The sequence below is a fragment of the Dermacentor andersoni genome, chromosome 7, assembly GCF_023375885.2.
Source record: "Dermacentor andersoni chromosome 7, qqDerAnde1_hic_scaffold, whole genome shotgun sequence".
In the NCBI taxonomy this organism is placed as follows: domain Eukaryota; kingdom Metazoa; phylum Arthropoda; class Arachnida; order Ixodida; family Ixodidae; genus Dermacentor; species Dermacentor andersoni.
Window position 1 is genome coordinate 157,875,184 of NC_092820.1, and position 23,488 is coordinate 157,898,671.

At 48.0% G+C, this 23,488-nt stretch overlaps 1 protein-coding gene across 1 annotated transcript; it reads right to left on the reverse strand.

Moving 5' to 3' along the window:
• Positions 1–747: 747 nt before the first annotated feature.
• On the reverse strand, positions 748–15,154 carry LOC126533463 (uncharacterized). Its single transcript, XM_050180633.3, has 4 exons — positions 14,109–15,154; positions 8,179–9,878; positions 7,180–7,359; positions 748–2,225 (listed from the first exon to the last, which is right to left on the reverse strand). Exons 1-4 carry the CDS (start codon positions 14,553–14,555, stop codon positions 2,066–2,068), a joined length of 2,487 nt encoding a protein of 828 aa, XP_050036590.1. The 5' UTR covers positions 14,556–15,154; the 3' UTR covers positions 748–2,065.
• Positions 15,155–23,488: the final 8,334 nt, after the last annotated feature.

The following is a 23,488-nucleotide window of genomic DNA, read 5'->3' on the forward strand; positions in this document are numbered from 1 at the left end:
GAAACAAAGTGAGAGAAACAGAGATGGTAAAGTGGGTGCAAGGAATGGAAACAAAAAAGAATACCTTCAATATTTACAAGAATGGCAAAAAATAAATCGGGAGGGGAAGTCTGTATGATAATGCAAATGGAAGTGCATTGCTCTTTGAAGCTTGAGCTGGCTGCCTGAGGACAATAATGTACAGAAGCAAATATCAGCCACAGAATGAGGCAAATGTGTGCTGCAAAAATATCTCGGAAACAGCTCGCGACATTGTAATTGAATGCCAAGGTTCACCCAGCGAGACTTGCAGGGAGTGTCCACCTTCCAGAAGGATTGGGATTCAAAGGAGGTGGAAGCAGTATCTGGTCGGTTGGAGTATTGGTGGGGTAAAAATCGGGGGAGATTGATGAAACCGGAGTCGTTGCAAGCGTAGGTGATGGTGCAATGTAGTAATTGAGCTCTTAAATACCAAAGACCGAGATCAGATAGACAAAAGGCTAGATAGCGGTAGATGTAGCGAGACGTGATTAAATCAAGCAGGCTAGATGAATTCTCGTCTCCACCCAGTTTCAAACGGGACGCCAACAACAACAACAATAATAATAATAATAAATCACGAGAATGCTCCGCTGCTTTCCGAAACTTTCTTTTTTCGCCTTATCTTCGGTCGCCAACTCGCGCAGCTTTACATCGAAGACGTTACAAAAATAGCCCTGTGCTTCAACCTAAACAGCAGCAGCTGTACTGGCTCCTGCTTCCAAAGGAACAAGGCACGTAGGTAGATGTTGCAGTTGATATGAGGCTGAATAGCGCTCAACTTCGTGTAACAGCTAGGGAAATTTTGTGCATGTTGCAAATGCTTTCGTGTTCGTAAAGTAAGCAATCAGTGGTCAAACAAATTCTTTACAGCTGGCTGCGCCTGCAGCCCCTCAATTTAATGCAGATGAAGTGCCTTCGCGCTGTAGCTTCGCGGCTATGGTGCTGCTCTGCTAAGCACGAGGTCGCGGGTTCAAATCCCGGCAGCGCCGACCGCATTTCGGTGAGGGCTACATGCAAAAAAAAAAAAAAGAACGTGTTTCGTGCAATGGGGGGAGGCACGTTAAAGATCCCCTCTGTCAGTGATTTAGGTGCACGTCAAACAACTCGAGGTGGTCCAAATTAATCCGGAGTTTCTCACTATGGCGCGCCTCACAATCAGATAATGGTTTTGGCACGCAAAACCCCAGAATTCAATGTGTTTTTGCCAGCTAACCAACTTGGCACGTGACAACCTTAGTCACGTGACAACATTCGCTTTGGTTGAGCAACTTGCCCAGCTGTTTAAGCGCAGTGTGCACGTTTAAAATATGACGACTGTGGTAGACGTCGAACGAGCGCCAAGTCTTGACTCGTGTGCCGCGCAATAGTTGTCGAACGCCTTTCACGCCAACATCAGGTCTTTGGGCTGTGAACGAGTTACCGCATAAGTCATCCTTCGAATGCTGCGCGACCCCGTATACGTTTGACACCGAGCCGGGACACGTGACACTACACATGCTTCCGACACGAAAGCTGAATAGACATATAGGTTGGAATATTCTTTATTAACGCTATATACAAACACATGAAACCGCAAAGTTCCGCACGTGCTGGCGTGACACAGTGGCGCCGACGAGCTAATAAATACGAAGTAGTGTATCAAATGCTACACAAGAACAAAAAAAAAAGACATTATCGAAAACATGCCGCTACATACAGAGTGTACGAGGTTTCGCGCGGTTGCCGATAAGTCATTTCCAACAGGAATAAATGTTGGAAGCAAGAAATTACGCCACAGTTTCCGCCACAAAAGCTACATCTCACGCATAGAGTCACTTTTTTTTTTTTTACAACATAACACGAACAACTGTTATCACAGGAGGTTGCCAAAACGCGACAGGTTGGCCAGCTCCGTACGGCCTCTACGAGTCACCGCGACGTAGGCGCCCCTGCCAAACGCTGCTCGCTGTGGAAGACTGCATCTCGGGTCCCAGAGACCGGTCCGCACACAGTCTGCAGCGTCGTATGGCCTGGACCGCGGTTCTCGCCGCAGCGCGCCGAGGCTTCACCCGAAGTTCGCCGACAGGCTGACCAGGTCGACGACCGTCATTGGGCAGCTGTTGTACTTGATGCGGCAGCCTTCGCCGCCGTGCGTTCGGCCCACTTCGTACGCGCGGCTGTAGTCGGCCGCCACGTCGCTGGAGCTCATCAGGCTGTCCACGTATCTGAGAATATAGCGTTAGGGAAGTTCTGCTTCTCTCTCTATCTCTCTATTTTTTTGGTTATGTCGGGGAGGGAGCGACGTTCAGGTGTATTGTGCACATTTACTTTGTTATAGTGTAAAAAAAATAGTAATAAAGACAGATGATATTGCAACGACTTTCCGAAAAACTGACACACTGAAAACCAAGGAAAGAACGAAACTAAAAAAAAAAAAATAATGAAGTTAACCACTCTTGAATTGTTCAGTTAAGTCTCGCGATTGACGTGCCGTGGTGGTTAAGGCGTTCCGCTGCTGACGCCGAGGTCACGTGTGCGGTATCCGGCCGCATTCTGACGAAGCCGGAATTTGAAAAAAAAAATCGTTCCACACACGTATTTCCGTGTCAAGGACATTCCTTATGCAATGCGCGAGATGAATCGCGGGAACCGAGGATGTCGATATTCAGACTCTTAAAACCGAGCTACGTCAAGCGCGTTAGGCCAACACAGACTGAAGCTTAAAGGCAATAAACAGTTAGCTCCCCACTCCGTTTTCTCTCTTCCTAAGATAAGAAGAAAAAAAGGAGAAAGAAATCTGCACAGCGAAGCTGTCCATGGCTAGGATCCGGGGATTTCTTTGGCTTAACGTCGACAAAGAACAGTGGTGGGCCGATCCCGGCGGCAGTACAGGGCACAGCAATGGCTCATACCCCCGTAAGGCAAAGGCTACTCCCTTGAAGGCGGTCGGTCAGCAAAGCTGCCTAACCACCTTCACGGTGCTCAACTCCTGTGTAGGTGGTTGGTCAGCAAAGCTTACAAACCACGTATACACAGGTGTGGATTAGTAAGTCTTGCAAGAGTGTTCCATGGGTAGGCCACGCACGGCTAGGACTGTCGAAAGAGGCGCTTCAAACTTTAACGGGGCCAATTCGAAGTTCAAAAGGCTGTTTCTGGACCAAGCGTTCGAACTCACGTGTAACGTGTGCGATCGCTTGTGGTTCGAGAACGATCTGTCGCCGGTCGCAAACGACAGAGACGAAGCAAGGAGATCGCGGGCACTAGAAGTGTTAGGGGAGCCGTTTCGATACGCAGATACGACAAGCGCCAAATATTCCGCCACGTGCAAAGAGGCAAAGTGTTCTTGCTCGCAAAGGCGCACGAATACGCATACCGTCTGATCCCGGAACATTTGCCAAAGTGGAACGTCGTGGAAGAGCGTCTGGTTGCTCCCAGAATCCAATTCATGAGCATAAGGCACCTCGCTCACGGAGGTGGTCAATTTGGCATTAAAAGTCAAATCATTAACGTCGTCCTCACAGACGTGCATCAAACGCTCCAGAGTCTTCGGAGACATATGCTCAAATGGGCGCACACCATGGGATCGTTGTTTGACATGGTTGCCCTAAATTAGGCGCCACAAATCTACAGCTTCGCTGACCAACCACCTCCAAATAAGTGGATTGGCGGTGATCTTTTTTTTTCTTTTTTTGTACCTCGTTTTGCTTAGTGGCACTGATTGCCAGCATGACTGAACTGTTCTATATCGCCCAAATCGTCACCCTGCCAAACTCTAGGGTTTTCCAGCGGCGCGGAATCGAAGCCACGGCCTCGATCTGACCAACGCAACGCCACAGCCACTAAGCTACTGCGGCGGGTTAGCTCGACGGGTAAGCGGGTTCGTCTTGGCACAAACACAAGACGCTTCTGGCTGTAGTCTATTTCCGACCCGCGAATAACTGCTGCTACTACTACTCGGCATGATTTACGGCAGTGGCATTGTGAAACTAGTCGTGAAATAGATCTGTACACCTAACATTTCCGATTAGGATCACGTTCACTCAGTAGAATGTCGCTGTAGTAAAGGGAGCTAAGTACAGTGTTAGGACGCCGTGGGTTAGAGAAGAGTCGACCATATCTTATCCTAAAGCACTCCAGACCTTGACAGTACACGGGATGTACAGATTAGACAAAGTGCGCTACATTAGGGCAGCACTGTGAACGTCAATGGAACAAAAGAAGAGCGACGGCTTACACAGGAGAATCTTATGGTATAATCAGATACGTATTTTTTTTTTTTTTTTGTAGTTGCACGAGTAGTGTTCCCTCAAGATTGTTTCAATTAGATTTTTTTTTTTTTATGTATTGCCGTACTACGAACAAGTTACAGTCGGTGTGCCGCTTATTTCCCAGCATGCGCCGCCATCTTACTTTAAACACTCTTACTCACTTAGCACATTTTAAAAAGAACCGTTTTCGTAAGCTTAATTATTCATTAAGTTTCACATTTGTCGACTTCATATATTGAATATCGTTTTTGCATTTTCTGTCTATATCTGTGTAATTTTTTTTTTCTTAGTACAACAATGTTTACTGCTGCTTTATTGCCTGTTCTCAATACATACTCATGAAGCGTTAAGTGGGAGGGAACCTGACGGGAAGCATCTTCTTGCACACGAACCGCATGCACAGGTGCAGATTTATAGTTTTTCTGGCACTGCGTAATCGAGAGAGAGAGAGAGGTTGGAATTCATTCAACAAGATAGGTCAGGGCTGGTGCGACAACTCTGCTCAACACTGCGTAATAATTGGGAGCATTAATTAGTAGCCGAGACACCCTCAACACGTGCGGTCATAAGTTCTCGTTATGGTAGCTTCAATGTTGCGGTCTTCATCGTCCATATTCCCGAGCGTTTAACCACAAGTGTCGTCTGGCATGCTAATACATGGGACAGTGCCACCAGTGGCAGCATGGCAGAGGATACTGACTTGCAAAGCTTGCTGATGAATAACCTTACGTGGCTAGACCGATGTTCGCGCGAAATTTCAACATGAAGCTGCAGAACTAATTTTCAATATACTTTAGTGGTATGGCTAGTCCTTGAACAACAATATCTCTAGTTATAAATTCAATAAAAATGCGTATTGCGACGCAGAGAACATTTTTTTTCAAGTCGTAACAGGGTATGTGTATTCGATTATAAGGCGAGAGTACCAGCTAGGGGACCTGAGAAAAAGAACTTAAGTATGTCCACTAATATAAGGCAATATAAGCTAACCGACGGATTATTAACACTGGGTGGAGATTTCCCGGAATGTCGAATAATCGGGAGCCCCCGAAATAATCGGATTAATCAATAGGAGTTATGCGCGGATTTCTCCTTATAATGTGGCTTCACGGCAGCAAGGGTCGCGTTGTTGTGGGGCCACATTATAAGGCAAAATTTACACTGCCGTGAAGTCACACATCAAGGCGAAATTCGCATATGATCCGCACCCAGTCCTTAGGTTTATAACTTCTCCAATTCTTGTTGCGGGTTATATGTGCAAAACATACGGTACTGCCTGCCCTGCCAGAATTGATTAGTTGACACAATTTGGGCTGTCGTTTAAAATTCGGGTCACCAAAAATGTGACGCTGCAGCCGCCATATTGAAACAGTGACTGAATTTATCAGCTTCGCATATAAAGAGGGGGCTGACTATGAGGCTAAGAATTCCGGAGGGGGGGGGGGGGAAGGGGAACCTCGCCTTATAGTTGAATAAACACGGTAATAATGGATGTAGAAGCGTCTGTACATTTATGAACTTACCGAGACACCAAAGAAAAACACTACTTAAGTTTCGACAAAATATTATTTAAATACTCACAAAATCACAAAAATATACTCGCGAAACTACAGTGTTACGGACATCAAGGAATCACTTTCATTGCCCTCTCTTCAAAACCGCCGACTAATAACATTGTTATCACATTTTCACGCGCTTTATCATAGTAGATCCCCGTTCCGCGAATCTTATATCAGTGCAGCTCATAGTATTTTTCAACGTTTTGATCACCCATTTAAAGTGCAACCCCTTTTTGCTCGCACTAATCTGTACCGTCATTCACCATTACTTTCGGCAATATATCATTGGAATAAACTACCGAGGGACATTGTATCTGTCATTAACCATGATGTTTTTGTTAGCAAGTTGAAGGTTTTTCTAAATGTGTGATTATTTCTGTTTTGAGTGCTTACTTGCGTATGTTATTCTTTCTGTATATAATTATGTCACTGTGTATTACCAATGTTCTTTTTTTTTTTACACGTTTGTAAATGTAACTGGCTCCCCCCCCCCCTTTGTAACGCCCGAATGGGCCTTTAGGGTATATGAATAAATAAATAAATAAATACTCAATTTTCGCTAATTGAGCGTTAGGTTGATTATCGGAAGAGAAAATTAAGGCCAAAGTTTTTTTAATTTGCGCACCAAAATACACGGCGCCGGTGCGATGTCACGGATTTCAACGTTGTACTTGGACCACTGTGGCTTTGTAAAAGTTCTTCAAGCTTGCTAAGCTTAGTCCTTGGCTCTCTTATAGTACAACGTAGTCAGTCTCAACCAATAAAGAAAAAAAGTTAAAGAAATTTAGACGAGGAGACGCAAGCTTCTTGGGTACCAGAGCAATACCGAAACAGAATTTGCGTTTTCGCGCAACTAATCCGCTTGCATCTCGAAACTTCAAAACTAGGCCCTAACTGAGGCCATCGGAATCCGTGACGTCACAGCGAGCTGGCGCGGCAACTTCAAGTAGGTGGTGGTGGTGGTGGCCTGCTTCAACATCACCACCACCACCACCATCAAGTAGGAGTCGGGCCAACCGTCTAGCATTTCTGAGACATTTAATTCTGGCTCATTCTCACCCACGGTGCCAAATGATCCCTTTGCGTTATTTTAGAAGGGCAATTCGCTAATGCAGCTCAGCTTAACTCTCTCTCTCTCTCTCTCTCTCTCTATCTATCTATCTATCTATCTATCTATCTATCTATCTATCTATCTATCTATCTATCTATCTATCTATCTATCTATCTATCTATCTATCTATCTATCTATCTATCTATCTATCTATCTTTAGTGTCCTGTAGCAACAGTGGCGATCCCATGGCAAGCACGAGTGTACCTGATGATGTAAGGGGCCATGAAACGGACGATGTACCTGATGAAGACGGAGGCTCTCTCACCGTAACGACCGTACGTGTGGTCGTTGGCGCCGATGAAGCAGATCATCTTGAAGACGCACTTGCGACCGCCGTAGGTGCGTGAGAAGTCCGACGGGGCCGTTGTCGTGTCGGGGCTGTCCCGACGGACTCTCGCCTTGGCCGGTCCGGTGCTCTGGCTGCCCGCGCACCGATGGAGAAATGCGGCGGGAAGACGTGGTTACAATAACAATTAAAAAAAAAAGAACCTTTCGGTATTTGCGCGAAATGGTCACTACACCGAGAGCTTCCTTATAAGCGGAGCTACCGCAAAGCCTCACATTAGTCGACTAAGTTACTTCGCCAGCAACACTTTACTGCAAACCTTCCAATAGAAATATACTTCCACTAGCAATATTCCTACCGGCAATACTCTACCAGCAATACTCATGCTAGCAGTAGAATATTATCAATAGTTTACTAGTTTTTAGCTCATTATATTACGGAACATACTGCAACTTGCGAATTGCAGTCGGCGAGTTCGTAAGGCGTACCAACCTGGAACAAATTCTCGAGATGACATCAGTTTAGAGCTACATATGCCGCAAGTGTGCGACGCAATACGTTATCATTGCAGCAATTTTTTGCTTTAATGCACACAAAAAAATTACTTTTTGTTAATAAAGTGACTAGAACAACAGTGTATCTTTACCGCAAGTATGACGACGCATACCTCGAAACCAGACCCATACTCAGAATTCGTTCCGAGTGGACGCATTCCTTGCAGTCACAACGGCTACAATTCGCAAATTTCAAAATGGGCCGTCCGTAAAGCAATAACCTAAAAACTTATTTAGCGAGTTAGTCAATCATGCGTGTTGCTTTATAGTGCAAGTAGTTAACCACTTCTTCGAGTAATCGAGTTTAAGGAATAATTATTGCACCCGCCTCCATAGTAAAAACTGGACATGTTGCGGCAAATTAAGAGCACACTACTAGCCAGCGTAGATGTTCCTCACCTGTCCTTCGTGTCCTGGTCGCCGAAGGCCGTCGGGTCGAACAGGGAAGCAGGGAAACCTGCCGCGTTCTCCTCAGGGCCGCCCTTACGGCCCTTATCGAACCGGAACTTACCCGTGGCAGGCACGTAGACCGGCCTGACGGCGGGTGGTGGAGCCATTTCCTTCACGGCGGGCCTATCGATCCCATCGGCTGTGGGCGAGCTCCCTTGGCCCTGGTTGGCCGTGGTGTACACGTCGCCCTTCGTTTCCTTCGCGACAGGCAAATCTTGCTCGATGACCGGCTTCTCGGCGACAACTGCGGCGCCCTTATCCGCTGGTTCAACCGGACCAGTGCTGGTTACGTGGGGGGCCTTCGGTTTGTCACTTCTGGGTGCCCCATATTGTTGGATGGTGGGAACCTCGGTCACGACCTCGCTTTGATAGGACGGCTTAGGCTTGGCCTTGGTTGATCCGTAAGCCGGGATGGCCGGTTGTACAGGTTGAACCTTTTGATTTGACGTCTCAGGCTTGGCTTTCCGAACGGGCGCATACGCTTGGGCGACGGGTTGCTTCGGTCTTTGCGTTGTTGCGGGAGATGAGGACGTCATCTTAGGCTTGTCTTTACGAATCAGTCCATAGGACTCTAGGACGGCAGGCCGCTGGGTCGTTGTGTCCGTTTTATACGATGCCTTGGGTGTGCCTTTCCGAACAGATCCGTATGCTTCGATGGTGGACTTTTCCGGTTTCTTCGTGCTGACGACCGTTGGGGGCAATGCTTTAGGCTTGTCCTTCCTAACGGATCCCGACTCCTGGACGGTCGGTTGTTGCTTGTCGGGACGAGCGGTGGTGCCGTGCTTTTTCACCGAGGCGCGACTTGGATAAGCTGCCAGCTTCAACGCATGTGAAAGTTGCTGAGGCGTCATAGTTGACCAAGGAAAACGGGGGTACACAACGGGCAGCTGAGGTAGGCCGAATACGACAGGATACCCGAAGGGGGCATGCGGTGACTGCCCGTAGTTGGGAACGGGGTAGACCGCTTGCGGGTAGCGCTGAATTGAGTAAACTCCCGGGGAAGAAGCTGGCGGAATGGCCGCCGTCTTGGGCGCTGCCGACGGCAGAACGGGGGCTTCGGCTTGTTTCCCGTCGACGGGAACGTTAGCTGGAACGTCCGGGGATCCCGCCACTGTGTCGTTGATCGGTTGCTTGAAGTCGAAGCCAGAAAAATTGGCCGGCGGCGCGGGTGTCGGCTCCTTTACCTGGCCCGATATACCCAGGAGGTTGTCCACGAGGCTGGGCACGAATCCCGGGTCCGCCCTCACGATGTTTCGCACGAGGTTCGGGTCCTGGCGCACGAAGTTGAGGAGGGCCTCGATGTCGCCGCCGCCCACTTTGCTGCCCGTCAGGCCCGCGTTGCTGTGCGCCGTTCCGATGGGCGTCTGCAGCGGTTTCGAACCGGCGATTCCTTGGATGAACTTGACCACCAGGTCCGGGTTGTTGCTCACGATGGTGGACACGGCCGGCGACTGGGCGATGCGCAGTATCTGGTCGAAGGTGCCACCGGTAGGCGGCTGTGCGCCGTGAAGGAGCTTGTCCGGCGACACGCCTTGCGTCGGCTCCGGTCGGACCGCGGCTAGTCGCGGTGGGACCACGAAATGGAGCGGCGGCGGTGGAGGCACGAAATTCGGCGGCCCAGAGAACACGAACGACTGCGGGACGGGCGCCTGCACATATGTGAGTGACTCTGGTTATCGAACTTTCTGGGTTATCTCCCAAAGAGATGAGCGGATGTAATGCAACTGTCGAGCTCATTATCTCTCACTGCCTCTCATTAGACTTTCGACGATACGCTCTGCGTACTAGTCCCTGCCGCTTAGACTACGCAAGCAAAGATCCTGGGACCCTGACTATGGTTACCGACCTTTCTGCGTTGTGTAGGAAAGAGATGAGCGGATGTAATACAGCGCATTACCTGTCACTGTCTGTCATTCGACTTTCGACGATACGCTCTGCGTACAATAGTCCCAGCTGTTTAGACCACATAAGCAAAGATCCCGGGACCTCAGCCGAAGAACACGGGTATGCACAAGGCCACGAAAGCATTAATGCGCTTCTTCAATACAACTGGACTGCACGAGCTCTTGGCACTACAGGTGAGTAAACATTCATCTGCAGGTTTGTGCTTACACTGGCTACCCTCCTCTTTATCGTTCTTTTTCCCTTCACCACGTGTAGTAGCCGGGTAACCGGGCGCGACCATTATCTGTACCCTTTTATGAAAACAGACCCCTAATCATAACTCGAGATGCCACTTACGAATGCGGCCGATAGCGCTGCTTGCTACCAATACTATGCCGAAAAGCAAATTATTGGTGATGTTTTTAAGCCACTCCACCCAGCATATTCGGTAAGATAGGTGCTTGCCACTATGCTGAGGCTTTTGGATGGTATCGACATGTCCCGCCAACCCATCAGAACGTTATTAAAGAATCGAATGAATGAAGGAACAAAATAATATTGGGCTCGGACACGTATGGCAAATAATTTCAAGTTTGTCAGCTTACCGATACACAAGAAAAACAAAGTGCAATCAATCGATTGATTAAGCACATGCGTGAGGAATCTATAAATATATATATATATACATATATATATATATATATAACCTGCCGAGATAACTCGAGCAGCCTTTTGCTGGATCATCTTTAAACCAACCACGTTTACCTTAAGACGATAAAAGCTTGCACCAGTCATATGTGTGGCACAAATAACAGCTAGTCTATATGGGCTATGAAATGACGTCATCGAGGCCGCCATGTTGTATAGTCAGTACGATGAATAGCTGCGCTTTATATCTATCCCCTTATCTCGAACAGCACTTTTGAATCTGTGAATAGGTAAAAAATTACATACGCGACGTCACGGGAGTACTCATTAGGGTAGCAAGGGAAGGAAAACGCATTCGATGATGGCATAGGATACGGCGGTGTGATCAGATTAAAGGAGTACTGACACCAAAAAAATCCACGTGGTTCTTTCTGCTTTAATAAGTAGTTAATGACCCAATAATCACGGCACGAAACCTCATTTACTTCAGAGCGCGACAGGTAATTATTTGCAGTCTTTTTTGTAGCGACCAGTCGAAGTTTCGGTTCCAGAGAGCAACGAGACGGAACCAACGGGAATGTAAACAAAGTGGTCACGTGTTCGCAAAAAGCCATGACGTATGCTCTGACGCGCAGCCAGCGTGCGCGCCCAACTTGCTGAATATTGTCGTGCGACTGCCGCATCGGTCGGACGACCGCAGCCAATGACAGCGCCGGTAGCGTGAACGTCATGGCCACGTGGTAGACCCGGCGGGGTGGGGCCGGCGAGCGGGCACCTCACCGCTCCGATAGGGTGAGCCACCCTAGCTCCGACTGGTTTCTTTTCTCTCCCTGGTCGAAACGCGGGCCTCTTTCGCCGCTGACGGCGGCATATAAATGGGCTACAATTTGTTTCTGACACGAAATAACTTCTAGAATAAAGTGACCTCGAAAGAGTGTGAGTTATAAAACGTTGTGCGAAATAGTAAATCGTTGGCGTGATTTCTACTCGGACACGGTAAGCGCAGACGCGCCAGCAATCGTCTGTACACGAAGCGGCTCGCCTGACTGGCCTGTTTACGTATCGCTACTAACGGCACCGGGAAAACTAACCGTATTTTCACTTAAGAGAAACATAAATGTTCAGACATTGATTGTGCTGGCGAATTTAGGCGCTTTATTACGAGCTGCGGACGCATCGCAAGCACCCTCGGCCCCGGATAGACGGCCGGCGAGCTATAGGCCTACATCGTCTCCCAGCGATCTCAAGCTCGCTTGGCATGCTCGTTCGTTTCTGTCGGCGCCAATGAAATCAAATGTGCTGCAATTTAAGCGTGACATTACTGTGTACACGTTGTGCCGACTAACATAGGCGCTTCGTTATACGAGCTGCAAGCGATCGTGTCACAAGCGCAACCGGTGTCGGATTCGATGGCCCAGCGAGCTATGCCTGCCGGCTCCTGGCCATCGGCGGCTGTCAACGGATCCGATACTGCTAACGCGGCCTTGCGGAAACACGTCTACAGTGCTCGCATAGACGTGTTTATATTGTCATCGTTTGTTTCAAACAAGATAGCTGTGCAAATACGGTTGCTTTCACTTTCTGTTCGAAGTTACGCAACATTCCGAACTTCCACGCAGGGGCGCCGGTTCTGGGCGGAGCTACCCGCCGCTCGCTCATTCGTACCATGTGTCCCGAATCGCCGTATGCGGCAAGTCGCACACGACGCGCCGTACTACAGATCGCACGGAAAATCGCACCATGTGTATCGCGCTTTAGACGTGGCCAATCACTTAGCGACTCAGATATTGCGGCCGGCGATGGCGAGGACGAACCTCAACAAAACCCTCGCATCAGCCACAATCAATGGTAAGACACAAAAAATCGGCGTTGAACCTTGTGGCAGCGCAGTCAAGCTGATAGTGTGGGAAATATCCCGATGGACACGACAAAAACTGCAGTTGCAGCGACACGGAGAGCGTCCCACTACAAGTACAACAGCTAGAACAAGCAACAACAGAGGAGAAGAGCACATGTAAGCCGCATGGCAGCCAACGAAAATTCGTGACATAGCCACATGACGTAGCGTTTTCTTGGCTATTTACAATCCCGGTTGATGTCAATGTCGCGAGGTGCTCTGTTTTGCGGTTGGCTGCGCGCACGTACTTTAAAATTGATTTTAAGTATGTTCTAAGCGATATTCGCCGCTGATATTTTATAGACGATGTGTGTGTGACCAACTAAATCGATCTCGCAAGTTATCTCCACTTCAAATTTTTGTGTCAGTGCTCCTTTAACAAATTTGGGAGTATATGCCAGAGTGCGCTGTTGCAAGACATGGATATAGTGGTCATCGCTGGGAGAACCATTCGCCCCACAGTGGAACTATAATTGCGCGGATGAGCTGACACAGGGCCAACAGCATGAAAAAAACAAGCAGTTAAAATGTAGCTTCACGGCAGCTCAGTGCGCAATGCCGTGAAACCACACATTAAGGCAAAATTTGCACTGTCGGGAAGCCACACCTCAAGGCGATACTCGCATGTTGTTGTCCGATATTACTGTTAACTTTCTGCTAAATTTTTGGTGCATATTATACGCGCAAAATATATGGTTGGCCATAGAAAGGGCGACTATACAAATAATCAAAAATAAACTCGGACGACTAAGGGATGAAAAAAATAAGAACATAAATGTAAAGAACAACAAGAACGTGTGCGCTCTGTTCTCGCCCTTTAGTTCGCGTTGAAGCGAGAGGCAGCACGAAGGTCAATTCGCTCGCTGCTGCTGGTCTCATCTTGAAAGCGATAGTCTTAACGTGACGGACGGACGGGTTGCCTCGTTTGGTAAGCATAGAAATGCTTACGCATCGAAAAAAGGCGCAGAGGAAATATAGCGCAGGATTAAAGCATCACCTAATTGAGGTGCACTCAGCTTGAGGTACACAATCGGAGCGCGCTGCACATGTTACATGCGAACGTCCAATCACAGTGTGCGTTATCAGAACCGTCACTGTGTATAACAGTGACGGCGTACAGGGACGGGAGAGACAGGGACTCTACACTGTGTGACGTAGGATGGGACGGTGACACTGTAACACTAGGAGCAGTGACGAGAGTGTCAGAACACAAGGCAAGGCACGCTACAGAAGAAATGTAGCGCATCCCTACTTGCTGCTGGGCTATATATTTGGTTTACGCCTGTTACGCCGCGATAGGATGCGAAACGGCGCGATGCAAAGCCAGCACACGAAACGGCATCTTGACTGAGAAACGGAACACTTTACAGAAAGATGTGCCAAAAGCACCAGGAACGTCTCAAACGTCGTAGGTTTCAGTTACGGCGCAGCTTTCTTCCGGCTCGCTCACCTGGAACGGAGACGCCGGACCCCTGGCGAACGCCGCCTGAAGTCTACCAGCCGCGTCGCCATAGGGCTGGTGCGAGGGCAGGCTGAACGCGTGTTCCAACGTTCGGGGCACCGGAGGCAGCACGACGGGCGCCTGGTGAACGCGCTGCAGGTCCCTGGCCGGAATGTGGAGGAACTCCTTCCTGACGCTGATGCCGCGCCGCGGGCCCCGGTTCCGGACGAGGCCGGCCAGGAAGGCGATGATCCGGCTGAAGAGGGCGATCTTGATGCCGACCGCCCCGATGCCCAGCGCTAGCGGGCCGAACGGCAGGCCAATCAGCGCGGCCGGAAGCACCAGCGAGCCCAGGGAGCCGCCGCCGAAGACGCCGAAGGTTCCGTCCGCCGGTGCAGGCAGCGTCGTCAGCGACGTCAGCAGCAGCAGGGCGAGCAGTAGGTGGGAGGGAAGCATGGTGCTGGAACGGCTGGTCGCCGCACACACCTGCACGCGCGGCAGAACGGGAATCGTATATCTTTTCGCACGACCCCGGTCGCAGGCCGTACTCAATCCGCAGTGCGGCGATGAGTAGGTAAGTAATAGAGAGTTTTAGATAAGGGTACGCAAAGGGCTAATCTAATCTAAATGCCCTAATCTAATCTAAATCTAAAGGCCCCTAATCTAAAGCTGTCTAATTTCTTCGATTCTACGCGCCAAAGCCGCGATGTGGTGTGAGGCACGCCGCAGCGGGGGGACTCCAGATAATTTCGACCATATGTTTTTTTTTTTTAATTACAAGATCGTTTTTTTTTTTGCACTCAGCCTCCATGGAATGGAGCCGCCGCGGCAGGGATCGAACTCGCGACCTCGTGCTCAGCGGCGCTACGCCACGACCATTGAGCAACCGCGGCGAGCAGTATGGCGATATAAATGAGCAGAAGAATGCGCGCTGTCGCCAGCATGACCTCGTAATGCACAAACGCAGTTCTACATCAAGTATATTTTGAAAGAAAGAACGACAATGGTACATTATGCGAGTTAAGCCTAATTATACTACATCAATTATTTAAGCTCTCCACCACGTCAATAGCGCTATTATATGGGCTAAGTACTACATTATCATTAAATAATATAACTTCTTGGGTTCTACGTGCCAAAATTATACATACAATGACTATGAGGTACGCCATATTGGGGAGGGGGGGGGCGAGCAGGGGGAGTGGGGGGGCTCCATCGAAATGCGGCCGCCGCGGCAGGGATTCAATCCCGCGACCTGGGGCTTTTCTCCCTCAATTAAATCACAAGTTTCAAGTACGAACTCAGCGTATCATATACGATAAATTGGGCATTGCAGGCTTAAAGAACAAGAATATACAACTGAGCGCTTTGAATTACGTGCGATGCAGCAGCGCAGCGACCGGACACAGACAGGACTAGAAGGCGCCCGTCTTTCAACCGAAGGTTTTTATCGCGGAGCGATACGTATTCGTCTCGCGTCTGTATAAATTTCCGGTTGCAAAACTCAGCGTTCGCGTCGCGCCACTTACATTCCTGTCTGTGTTCCGATATTTGCTCTGCTACGTCGTAAAATCATCGTAATATGCTACAAAAAAATTCTTACCGCACGCAGTCGGTATGGGTTGCGAAGAAGAAAGCCTGCGCGGGGTCGTGCTTTACGTTGCGCGATGGTTGGACGACGAGTGGCGGTTCGAGCGGTAGAAAGTGCCGGCGCTGTCCTCTGCGACGCCAATCGGCGTGCGCAGTTGAACAGCGAGAAGGCGGAGAGAGAGAGTTGGGGGAGAGGAAAGGCGGGCAAGGTGTGCTGTCTCCCCGCGAGGACACCCCAACCGCACAAGAGAAGGTACGGGAAAGCGGCGGTCAGTATGCGGGGGGCTAAATGGGAGAGGGGCGGGGGGGGGGGCGTGAAGCGGGGGCCCCTTTTCATTTACCGGCGACCATAGAAAATAGGGAATTTGCGACGTTTTTTTAGGACTTCGGCGAAGTTCGCTTCCCCTCGAGAAAGGTCAATGGTGGATTGTTACTCGGCGCGCAGAAAACTTGAACATCAATGACGTCTGTTTCGTTCTCCACCTTTCCACCCCCCCTCCCTCTCTCTCTAGACACTCTGTTCTTTTCGCAGAGGGGCACCGCGCGTTTGGTAGCAGTGCGTTGTTTGGTCAACTTACACACTGACTTCTCGCCGCTCGTATTTGAGCACCTATTATTAGGAACATTCCTGGAATCCACCCTTCTCGTCTTAAAAGACGCGAACCATTTCTTGGAGGAAATTTCCAGACTTCTAAACCTGGATGGTTCCTTTCTCTTTAGTAGATAGACGTGGCTTCCCTGTACATAAACGTCCTACATGATGACGGAATCACGGCTGTTATCATAGAATCTCACAGAAAGAACCATGCGCGCCGACTTTCCTAGCCTTATCGTAATAAAGACCCGTAGAAAACTTGTTCTAGAACGAAACGGCTTTGAGCTTGAAAGACAACACAGAATGTTACGAGAGAGAGAGGAATATAGGAAGGCAGGGATGTTAACCAGTGAAGGGTTTGGTTGGCTACCCTACGCTGGTGGGCGGGATAACAGATGTCGGTGTGGTGCTTGAGGGTGCTCGGATAAGCGCCGCGGAGGAAGATGTCTGTTAAAAATCATGAGTCATTAAACCGTGTGAAAGTGGTTGACCAGCGAAGCTGTTTAGCACACAACACGCAGGTGACACATAATTTTGAACTAACGTACGAACTCGTTTATTGTCTTCATGGGTGGTCATCGCGACGAAAGGCACGCGCACTCATTTATTGTCTTGATCGGTGGTAATTATTTCACTCGCAACTGCAACTACATTCTTTGACAATGTCAGATCGATGCACGTACGCCGCTGGGTGGTCGGTTGGGCCGGATCGACGTGGCATCGCATAGGATATGCCTGCAACACGGAACGCGTAAACCACTCCCTTTTAGATACCGACACATCCACATTGATATCACCGACAACACGGGTAGTGTCATCGCAGCTAATTCACGCAATGGGAGTAGCCATGAACCTTACGGGACAATGAATCATTGCATTTTATGCTTGCTTACGGGGTCATGAGCCATTCCTTCGGGGGTATGAGCTGTTGCTCACGGGGCTATGCGCATCGATGATGACAGTTTTCTACATACTGTTCTGTATGTGTTACGTGTGATTAGAGGGAATTTAAGCACTATTCGCTTCAATTTGCTCAGTGCTTGTAGCCTCTGCCTTACGGGACTATAAGCCAATGCATTTTTCCTTGCTTACGGGAGCATTAATGGTTACGGGGGTATGAGCCATTGATGATAACAGCTTTTGTTCACGGAGAACAAAAATGCACGGAATCCTAGCCATATACAGCTTCGCTGTAAAAAAAAAAAGCCCCCACTATGCAAAACTGCGGTAATGCACCGACAGCGAATTAATGCAGCGCTGACGCTGCCCTACATTGCGAACGGTAAGTGTGACATTCGGATAATTCAGTAGCTGTGACATTCGAACACTAAAGGCCCGACACATCCATGATAAGACGCATAAATGCTACCAATGAACATATAACGTACGTCAACAAGAACACTAAAGGCCCGACACATCCATGAAGACGCATAAATGCTACCAATGAACATATAACGTACGTCAACAAGAACACTAAAGGCCCGATACATCCATGATAAGACGCATAAATGCTACCAATGAACATATAACGTACGTCAACAATCACAAGGCATGATAACATAATGAACAGCACCCCATCTCTCGCATGGCCTGTCTGCGTGCACTGCTTTTGGTACTTTCTTTTTCCTTTGTTAAATAAAGCCTGACGATAAAATGAAGAAGGGATTGCCAGACCAGTCTCTGTTTGTGAAAAAAAAGAAGAAGAAACTTTATTAAAGAATAGTCCGGCAGTTTTTGCTGTGGTGGCCTCAGGTGGCGGCTCGAAGTCCTTGGACTAGGGCGGCATCTTCGGCTTGCCGGACGGCCCAGAGGTGGTCTGCCAGCTCTGAACTTTTGAGAGCCGCCTCCTAGCGGCGGTGACGACTACGGAGGAGAGGTTTTTTGATGAATTTTTTTTTTACTTTGTCAATCATGCCTGACAGGAGAATTCGTCACATTCTCGTCGAGAAGCTCTATTTGTCATAACACAGCAAATAGAGTTGTTGAATGAATCAACGGGCATCTCACCGCACACTGCAAGAGGTGCACCCACACTCTCAAATTTGATAGTTGTGCTTTTCTCGGTTGCAACTGCAATCAATGGAGAATGCTTGCTATCGAGGCGAAGATGATATGCGAAGAAAAAAAATGTATCAGTGTAACCTCCGTAAAGCCGACGGAAAAGGAACTTCGTTTTTTTTTTTTTTTTTATGATGACACGGGTTTCAAGTAAACCAGTTCAAAGTATGCGCTATGTGTGTTTTGTTCTTCGTCCCGTTAATGTCTATTAGGCGCGTTTATACACGCTTGCCTGTTCATGCACACGGGAGCGACTTCGCCTGTTTATATAAAATGTTTGTGCCCAAAAAGACGGCTGTTGCCATTACAGCGAGAAAAATCCCGAACTTTGGGCTGCCAAACAACAAAGCCCCGGTTTCTCCCCGGCTGCCATGCCCGACAGGAAAATAATAGAAACGAGATCTCCCCGGTCTGACTACTTAAAAATAGGCCCGAAGTCCTATCCCCGAATTAAAAAAAGAAAGAAAAATCACACGCATTCCTAATTGAGGCAAAATACCCGTATTCATAAGCTCGTGGCATTTGCTGAGTCACCGTTGTATTCTCAGCCTAATGTTCAGGTAATGCAGATACATCAGTTCAGAATATATCTTTCATTCACTAGCAGCTGTGATAAAGAAAAGAAAGGAACGCTGTGATGGCTGCCTGAACTGCAGTTACGAAAAGCAGAAAATAAACTCTGAATGAGTGAGTTTCAATACGTGCACCAGCACGACAGCTTCAGCACAAGAAAACATTACCCGTTTTCCTTGCAAATGATATATTAATATTGCCCGAACTCTTATAAAATGACAAAAAGAGGAATGCGCGCTATTCAAATGTGTTTCAACTTGCCAAAACGTAGTTCGTGTAACTCAAGAGAAAAACCCACCCCACCCCACCCCACCTTGCCCAACCCCGACAAAAAGGCACCGCGAGGAATTCTGTTGGGCCTCTCACTTAGCTATTCAAGAGGGACGCTCAACAGCGCACACACAGCCGAAACCACAACGAGCCAGGTGCCACCAGCTAGAAAACCCTATCACCAACAAAAAGTACCCCGTTCGATTGTTTATGCCTAAATCGTCGTTCCGTGTCGAAGCGGCGTCTGCTGTAGTGCGAAAAAGAAAAATGCTTTTGCACTGCTCGTCTTACTCACCTACTTTTTCTTCTTTTTCTCAAGAACCACCGGAATTTCTTGCGCAGTGCAACGTCCGAACCCAAAGGCCGAGCTGGTAAGACGTCGTTCCGAAAATTCACTTTGTGTGCCAACGGGCGAGGATTGCACAAAGGATAACTCGAGCGCGATCGACAATGTGGAAAGTAGGAAAGAGAACACGGCACTCAAGGCCATTTTGTACCTTTCTTTGACGTATACTGCGCCAGGACGGTAATAAAGAAACAGGTGACCTCAAAGGCGACGACGCCGACGTTGTGGCTAGGCGCCCTCGGTGAACTTCCAAGAACTCTCGATGCACTGCTCCTTACGGAAGCTTTCACGAAATGCACGTCATAGCTTGTGCGTGTGCGAGCGAGAGAGAAGGCGATGAGCTGAAAACATAACGTACGCATGAACAGAATCATCGCCCCTGGATGATGCTGACGTATGCTGCCTGACACCTACTCTCCCTTTCCCCCTCTAGCCCCTCACCTTTCATCCCCCGTCCCCATCCCCAATACGCTGCGCCGCGCTCCCTTATGGGCTGCAGAATTAAGCGTACATTCCCTCTCACAAATAACGAAGAAGACGTGACATGTACAGTCAAACTTCATTGTAGGGTCTTGTTTTGGGCTACAGCACAGCGTCGAATACTCAAAAACTTCTCGCATTGGAAGAGAAAATGCTACGCATTATTGTTAATGTATACTCATGGTTCACACACCGCTTACACTTATGGACGGTTCAGCGTGTTGCCCGTAACGGAACTCGTTTGATCGAAGACCACAGTGTTTCTGTATATGAGAGACGATTGGCCATAAATGATTTCTTTTAACAAACATGTATACGCTTGAGCTCTCCGCAAAAACACATTACGCGAATAGAACCCCTGACGCATTTCTGTTGTCCCATTGCAAAAGTAACTATGATGTCGCAATGTTAAAAAAAACTCACACCTAAATTTCTTAATATGTCATTCTCCGACAAATGAATATGTGTAAGTCTTGCCCAAAATACCGTTCTAACATTATGTTCATACCTCTGAAAACTGTAAGTATACATTTATGCATTCTTATCATTATTATTGTGCTAAAATATCTCGTATGTTCAAGCATTGTGTCACGTATATTTCTTGATTTCTTAAATGTGCTCTACTACTGCTGACTTCCCGAGGCTGCGAGGACAGTCAAGCGGCGCTGCCTTGTTCTCATTGCCCTCAGTTCTGCAAAGAGAGAGGGGGGGGGGGAAGAGAGAAAGAAAAAAAGACTGGAATAAACTGATTGATGCACGTATGAATGGACTGATGGATAGATGAACCGTTTGATTGATTTAAAGTAGGCGAGCTGTCAGGTGAAGGAACGTGACTAATATTACTATCCAGTATGTTATTATAATGGTTGTGGCCATGGCCCGGCACCCAGTGGCGTCACTGGTGAAACTGGGTGACGCGAGAGGTCTGTGAGTTCACCGAACCGTATGGACACAAGACCATTCAGAATCGAAGATCCTTGGACCATGTCCGTGCAAGCTGCTGGCGCAGAAAGCCACGAAGGCTATTGGTGCGCACATTCATGTGTGCGCACGACTAATGCTTTTTTTTTTCTCCCCACTCATTTACCTCTTTTCGTCCTCGTATCTCGTTTCTGCAGTACCCGGTATCAAACCGGACGGGCGTCTTGGTTAGCCTCACTGCCTTTCCTTGCTCCTCCCCCTTTAAATTAGTAAAACCTTGTTATAACGAAGTTGACGGAGGAGGCGCAATGACTGTTATACCCATTATTGAGTGCGCTACAATACCAATATCTATGAGGATTTCGAGGGGAATTGCGCTTAGTTTATTATATATCCATTACTTCGTTATATCCAGTTTCGTTATAACGAGGTTTGACTTGATCGCATTGTCTAATTTTTTTTTCTTTCTATGTGGTACAGCTGCTCCCCAACGGTGAGAGGGTCAGCATAGATTTGAAGGACGTCAGTCTTGGTCAAGGTGCGAACAGCTATGATCGCCTGGTATGCGACCTCTAGCTCGGGTAATAAGCTATCTGAGAGGTTTCTGCTGAACGTGGTCGCGAGGGGCTCGAATAACGGACCCGGCGTGTCTGGCTGACGAAGGCAAATCTGTCCCCCATTTCTCTCAGCAGCTGCGTCTGTGCAGATCACACAGCGTCCCCTATAGAGGCTCTAACGCAACAGGTGGCAATTTACTTCAGCAAAGCTTGATTACTTTATTGATGACAACAGAATTAACTATACTGACATGTCGAGGCTCTAACGCAACAGGTGGCAATTTAGTTCTGCAAAGCCTGATTACTTTATTGATGACAACAGAATTAAGTATACTGACATGTCGGAAGAAATGGACGGATCTCCACAGAAATGGGAACGGAGAGTTACGAGTCCCATGACTGACGGAAACACTTTCAATCAGTCGGCGGCTGTCCATTTCTCACTTCTATGGAAAGTACTGGTGTTTTAACTGAAACGCAAACAAACACGAAACAATGTTAAATAAGACCAGGACACAAAAGAGCGTCTCAACACACCCACAATAAGTAGGAACAAAGTATAGCCCAACAACAAGAGTGATATGCTTTAACTGTCTTGTTTGCTCGGGGGTATCGAATGAAATGCGCAATGTTCACGAAAACTGCACTCAAGGTTCACACTGAAACACATGTGCTCTATGGCACGTTAGTAGGTCTGTTCGAGCAGGGCACATACTCGTCCAACTTTGCTCGGAGAAGAACAAGAACAACGTCGATTCAGAAACCTTTTTTCTTGTTCCCTAAATTCCCTATAGACGACGCAAAATAGCATGTATGCGTACAATACTACCCCGGCAAATATATAGCACCTCCCCCCCCCCCCCCCCCCATAACTACTGTTGCTGCAGCACTGCTTCACCTCTTTTACTGCTTTACTGACAGCAAATAATATCCCATGCACTGGGCTATCCGTGATTCCAAAGCGTTAAAGCGAAAAAAAAATGCTTCGACCGTATTATCAGATTACCCTTCTGAGATACAAAAAAAAAAGAAAGAGACACATTTACCGTGGTAAGAGGCATAAATAAACCAGGGAAAGAACTCAAAACCGAAGGACGAGTGACAGCGATGCCTTGGGACCGTACGCCCCAGCTGGCTGTGACGTCATGAATGCATTGAAGGCGTGTGCTGGTACGGCTCGGACCTCGTTAATTATTTATCAGTAAAGAACCACCGCGTTATAAGTTTTCTTAAAAGAGCAAGCTTCGCTGACTGAAATAGGAGAATGTACTTCGACGTCGACAAAAGCCCTTGTAGCGGTTTTTTGATCAGGACCCTCGGTATCGCGAATGATGGGATAAAGTTCGATTTGATTTCGTTTGATATCCTTGACGGCGGGGCATTCCAAGAAATGAAACTTGGACTTTCACAGTCTCTTCTAATGATCAGCCTACTTGGAGAACTTAACGAAAAATAGTTATGAAAGAATGCTTTATATATGAGTGAAAATTAGTTTAATATTTCTCGGTAGATTTGCTTAAATTGTGGCAAATGGTTTAGACATTTCTGAAGAAATACACGAAACCGCGGCGCCATGTTGCACTACCTTTGAGCGACCGGAACAAAAAATTTGAAAATGCGTTTCGCAGATTTCGGCCAATACGTCTAGGAAACATGGGAAGCCTGAAATCGAAGGTTGCGTTTTAAGATCGGTTTGCATGCACGCGCATGTTGAATTCCTGTACACGGCTCCCTTTATAGTGACTCGGCGGCCGCGCCGCCAGCACTCCTGCAACGCAGAAAACGATCTCGGTTTTTTTTTTCTTTCTTTCTTTTTTCACACGTGTCGGGTGGGTAATCGAAGTCTGGTGCTTTCTTTCTTTTTTTCTTTTTCAGGAATCACGTCTTGCATGCTTACTTCAATATTAGGAAATCGAAAAGCGCGTGTGTTATTCACTTGTTACCAAGCCGAGTTGCCAAGTTAATGCAATACTCGGAATGCGCCCTCAGAGGAGCTACG

Coding starts and splice junctions, on each gene's coding strand:
- LOC126533463 (XM_050180633.3), bottom strand. CDS start 14,555: ATGCTTCCCTCCCACCTACTGCTCGCCCTGCTGCTGCTGACGTCGCTG. Junction 9,879..14,108: donor GTCCGGCGTCTCCGTTCCAG/GTGAGCGAGCCG, acceptor ACATATGTGCAG/GCGCCCGTCCCGCAGTCGTT. Junction 2,226..7,179: donor AGAGCCTCCGTCTTCATCAG/GTACATCGTCCG, acceptor CTATATTCTCAG/ATACGTGGACAGCCTGATGA.